This window comes from Telmatherina bonti, assembly GCF_933228915.1.
Source record: "Telmatherina bonti genome assembly, chromosome: 10".
Lineage (NCBI taxonomy): Eukaryota > Metazoa > Chordata > Actinopteri > Atheriniformes > Telmatherinidae > Telmatherina > Telmatherina bonti.
The window spans coordinates 37,806,702-37,812,182 of record NC_136628.1 but is presented as its reverse complement, the minus strand read 5'-3'; the positions used below and the strand labels follow the sequence as shown (position 1 = coordinate 37,812,182).

Genomic DNA, 5,481 nt, shown 5'->3' with positions numbered 1-5,481 from the left:
ACAGTTTTTCTTGTTTAGAAAGCTTTTCTCGTTGCTGCATTGTCTTTGCCAGAGCTTACTGTAAGCCCAGTTCACATCTCGTACGTATAGCTGCTGATGCTGCAGGGACCACATTATTTTTATGCTCATGATGCTCACGTTCATTATTTTATTAATGTTGAAACCTCCAGTGCACTGAAACAATATGTTATTCTGCTCTTTATATACTACTCTTGGGGAGGCATATCTATATTTACTGGGTTTCAAATTATGCAAATGCTGTGCTGATGAAGAGCCAAATCTCCATGGTCTGTCAGAGAGACATGCTCGAGTTACGCTGGAAGTGGAAGCTGGAGATCATGTATTCCTGTTGCCTCAGTGCGTCGAAACAAGTGCTAAGTATGTCCGATGATCTGCTGTTCTCATTAAAAAAAGTTCCTTTTTCTTCAACTCTGTGATTATCCTGAAACTTTCTGGAGTCTCCTGTCAGACTTGATCCAAACCTCTAATAATATAAAATAAACTTAATGTTTCATCCTCACTCCTCCCTTTAAATAATCAGTTATGCAACAACACTATTAGAAAGTAAAATTCTTTTTTTTCCTTCTGTCTGGTTAAAAGTATGTCAGTAAATCATACTATTATTCATCTCTCTTAGAACATTATTAACAAAGGTTAATATTCAGATGTTTTCTTTCTTTGATCCATCAATAAAATCATTAAGCTGAGAAAATTGTTTTTATTAATTTAGAAAGAGCTGATCTTTGCATTTTTGGGGGGGAAATTCCTGGTTAAAAAAAAAATCTAATCTTATTACTTATTATTCACATTCAGTGAGGATTTTCTTCTTTGTTAAAAATGTATTTGTACTATTTAAAACATTAACACCTTAAATACTGATTAACTTAGAGCTAATAGACATTTGCATTTACTATATTTTATATTGCAGCACTTAAAAAAAAAAACAAATTTAGAAAGTGTTGTATAGAGGGCACTTTGCATAAGCCAAAGCAAGACAAATTTAGATCTGAGAAAATAACATTTGGTTAGTCAAATAATAATAAATTAATTCTATTTAAATAAAATTAACTTTATTTTATTACTTCCTGTACAAAGCGGAAGTACCTACGTGAATAAAGATACTTGACTAAACTCTTCGCTGATTGGACGATTACATTTCACGCTCACTCTGACCAATGAGCATGCAGCTGGTTGACTATAAAAGCGCTGCTGTCCCGGTATGTGCTACAAGCTTTGTAGCATTTCTTAGTAAAGAAACATCTGAAAGCACATCATGTCTGGAAGAGGAAAGACCGGCGGCAAAGCCAGAGCTAAGGCCAAGACCCGCTCCTCCCGAGCCGGACTGCAGTTCCCCGTTGGCCGTGTCCACAGGCTGCTGCGCAAAGGAAACTATGCGCAGCGTGTTGGAGCCGGAGCTCCCGTCTACCTGGCGGCTGTTCTGGAGTATCTGACCGCTGAGATCCTGGAGTTGGCCGGAAACGCAGCTCGCGACAACAAGAAATCCAGAATCATCCCGCGTCACCTGCAGCTGGCGGTCCGCAACGACGAGGAGCTCAACAAGCTGCTGGGCGGAGTGACCATCGCTCAGGGCGGCGTGCTGCCCAACATCCAGGCCGTCCTGCTGCCCAAGAAGACCGAGAAGCCCGCCAAGTCCAAGTAGAGATCCTACGTCTCTAAAAACACAACGGCTCTTTTAAGAGCCACGCATATTTCTGATGAGCAAAGAAACCCTTACTTATCCGCCTTTGTGTGCTTGATTTCCTACCAAACCACTAAATATGTTCCTTCAGTAGAGGAGGAACACACATTGTTTAATATCGAAGTTGTTGAAATTTATCAAACTAAAATTCCACCAAACTTTTAATATGAAGCTGTGGCATTATAAGAGCTGGTTGCAGGAAACTTAAAACCATTCCGTTAACGTAAAAACATAAGCATTTAATGTAATATCAAGTTAAGCAACTTTAGTTTTACAGCAATGAATGTACATGAAGTAATAAAACTACTTCGAAAACATAATTTATGGAAGGGTTTAAGTGTTCTTTAAATATGGTTTGCTAAGAGAATTATCTAAGAATATGGTACATAACATAATCAAAGCAGTAAAATAAAGACATTGAAAAGTGAGGTGAAAATGCGTCATTCTGAAACCTGACATGTGGGTGGAGCCTGTAGACGCTGACGTAACCCTGCAAACTTGTTCTCTTTTACGTCCGTGGTTCATGTTTAAATAGTCAGACTTCAACTCTTATTTTCATATTCGTCGTTTAGTCGAGGAAGAACTGATCGTAACCATGAGCGGAAGAGGAAAGGGAGGTAAAGGACTCGGGAAAGGAGGCGCCAAGCGTCACCGTAAAGTCCTCCGTGACAACATCCAGGGAATCACCAAACCCGCCATCCGCCGTCTGGCTCGCCGCGGCGGAGTCAAGCGGATCTCCGGCCTCATCTACGAGGAGACCCGCGGTGTGCTCAAGGTCTTCCTGGAGAACGTGATCCGTGACGCCGTCACCTACACCGAGCACGCCAAGAGGAAGACCGTCACCGCCATGGACGTGGTCTACGCCCTGAAGAGACAGGGCCGCACTCTCTACGGCTTCGGAGGTTAAACTGATTCTGATCCAACACGGAAAACACAACAATGGCTCTTTTCAGAGCCACACACTGTTTCTGCAGAGCGTGAACACTCGTGTTGCCTCATGTCATATTTAAGGATCTGTATAAACAAATGGAAAGGAAATACTTCAGGGTCTAAGTTGCCTTTTTAAAACTGGGTTTGTACTAAATAAAACTGCTACAGGGACAAGTGCAGACGGGACAATTTTTTACAAACTACATGGCTATATCCAAGCAAGAGATATATAATTATGACTTGTTTTATATATTACTGTATACTGTATGCTGGAGTATGGTTAAATTACAATACATTGTTCTGAATAAGTTTTGTAATTTTCACCATAATTAAACACAAGTCACATATCAATAAAATGGTCACAAACATGTTTAATGCATAAATATATATGTATATTAGAGATGGGTCGAGGAAGCCCTGAGAAGCTTTTGAGGCTTCGGTGACATCTGGTGGTCAGCTGTATTTCTCCAACTTGATTTAACTTCCAACACAGTTCAGTCAGTCTCACAGCTGTCTTTATTCTGAGGGTTCATCATCTCTATAAGTGTTGTAACATTCTGTCTATCAGTGTGTTAGTTATGGCTCAATATGTTGTCCTGTTACTCATTAGATTTTCTAAGATGTGAAACAAGATGACAATGTAAAAATTAATCTTCTGTTGTCAGTTATCCTAGTCAATGTCACAGAGAGATATTTAGTAATACCATATAATGCTAAATACAATACTACATTAACAATTTTACTAAGTACTATGTAATCTAATACTATTTAATCTTTAGACATATTTTATCCTCCTTCCTGTGTGGAAGTGGAGGGAACGCCGGGTGTTTCTAGTTCTGACAGATGACGCAGCACCGCCAACACTTAGAACCAGTTACATCATTTCCAGTGTCTTGTTCTCATTGGGGCGTAGGAAGAGTCACACGTCATCGGTCACGTGACGGCAGAGATTTCACAGAGGCGTTTCGACCAAGTCCGTCTCATTTGACGGAAACAAGCTTCGGTACTTCCGTTTCAAACGTCCCATCTCTGGTGGTTTTGTCTCACTATCGGATTACTTGGAGTGATAATTTCACAAACCGAACCAGAAACCACATCAATATTACACACCACACACCACATCAAGTATCTACCTATCTATCTAGATATATATTTATAAGGGTTATATATTCATAACATAATTCATAACAGAGTTAAAAACGTAGGTCCATATATTTTATTTTGTAAAACAGAATATTTAAAGTGAAATAGTAAGTAAAATATTTAAAGCTTATTGATCCATCTATGAACTGAATGACAAATGAATAAATTATGTAGACTGTTAATGAGTATTAACATGTAAATGACAGGTGTGTTCTGCTGGTGTGTTTATGTTTTATAAAAGAGGCAGGTAAAAGTTTTATCTTCTTCCCGCTCTATTCCAAGCATGATGATCCATTAATATGCGCTTTATTGTCCAGTTCTATGCTGCCTGTGTTTAGTCATGTCAGAAATAAACTGTCAATGATGAATTTATTTATTTCTTTATCAAAGAAAAATACCGTAGTTTGCTCTGTGATGTGGCGAGCTGTCCAGGGCGTACCCTGCCTTTCGCTCAGAGACGGCTGCAGTTTAAAAGGATGAAAAATACTCTACATTCCCCGCATGCACGTGTTCTGTGGTCTGTTTTAGTTGCTTGTGTTCTCCATCTTCAGTCCTTTAGGAAATGGTAATGACTGGTTCAGTTCTATAACAAATGTTTTTGTTTTCAGGGCAACCTTTACACTACAAGTTCTGTTAATGTATTGATAACCAGCTAAGACCAGGGCAAGTAGTACCAATACTAAACATTTATGATGATTTAATGTCCAGGTTAACGATGCAAACGATCACATTTGTTTTTCCCTTCATTTTTTTTTTAATCACATTAGAAAAAAAAAGGTCGCCATGCAAATTAGTTTACTCTTTGTTGCATCGTTGGACATAGTTTTGATTTGTTTATTTTAATAATCTTCATAGTGACTGTACCAACATTTGGCTCGATCTGTCCAGACCTTAGTCTGCTCCCGGTTTCCAGTTTGCTCTCCATGTAGCTTCACTGAGCTTCTATTGTTTGTTTTGAGATGTTTTTGTTAACATTTTAAAATGCTCTCAGAGCCTTATATTTCAGCATTTTGTCATAAAAATGATAAATGTGTTTCATATTTTAAGCTGAACTTTATGACTTTTAATAATTTCTCCATTTTTTCCACAACACTCAGTAATTTTAATGTGTTTCCAGTTCTGTACCAACAGACCTCCTGAAGACCAGAGGGGCCGGGGTTCAGTCCTTGAGATCCACCATCCTGTAACTTTTAGATCCTTCTTCTGTATGTATGTATGTATGTATGTATGTATGTATGTATGTGTATATATATATATATATATGTATGTATGTATGTATGTGTATATGTGTGTGTGTGTGTGTGTGTGTGTGTGTGTGTGTGTGTGTGTATGTATGTGTATATATGTATGTATGTATGTGTATATATGTATGTATGTATGTGTATATATATGTATGTATGTATGTGTATATATATGTATGTATGTATGTGTATATATATGTATGTATGTATGTGTATATATATGTATGTATGTATGTGTGTATATATGTATGTATGTGTGTATATATGTATGTATGTGTGTATATATGTATGTATGTGTGTATATATATATATGTATGTATGTGTATATATATATATATATATATATATATATATATGTATATATATATATGTATGTATGTGTGTATATATATATATATATGTATATATATATATGTATGTATGTGTGTATATATATATATATATATATATGTATATATATATATATAT

General features: G+C 37.2%; 2 protein-coding genes across 2 annotated transcripts; both read left to right on the top strand.

The window, feature by feature from the left end:
• Nucleotides 1-1,273: 1,273 nt before the first annotated feature.
• LOC306761033 (histone H2A-like) lies at nt 1,274-1,666 on the top strand (the record flags this gene model as incomplete). Its single annotated transcript, XM_079247112.1, has 1 exon — nt 1,274-1,666. One exon carries the CDS (start codon nt 1,274-1,276, stop codon nt 1,658-1,660), a length of 387 nt encoding a protein of 128 aa, XP_079103238.1. The 3' UTR covers nt 1,661-1,666.
• Nucleotides 1,667-2,277: 611 nt separating this feature from the next.
• Nucleotides 2,278-2,833, top strand: LOC306761579 (histone H4). Its single transcript, XM_079247801.1, has one exon. It carries the CDS (start codon nt 2,295-2,297, stop codon nt 2,604-2,606), a length of 312 nt encoding a protein of 103 aa, XP_079103927.1. The 5' UTR covers nt 2,278-2,294; the 3' UTR covers nt 2,607-2,833.
• The last annotated feature ends 2,648 nt before the right edge of the window (nt 2,834-5,481 follow it).

Excerpts from the sequence above, each read along its gene's own strand:
- LOC306761579 (XM_079247801.1), top strand. The coding sequence starts at position 2,295 with ATGAGCGGAAGAGGAAAGGGAGGTAAAGGACTCGGGAAAGGAGGCGCC.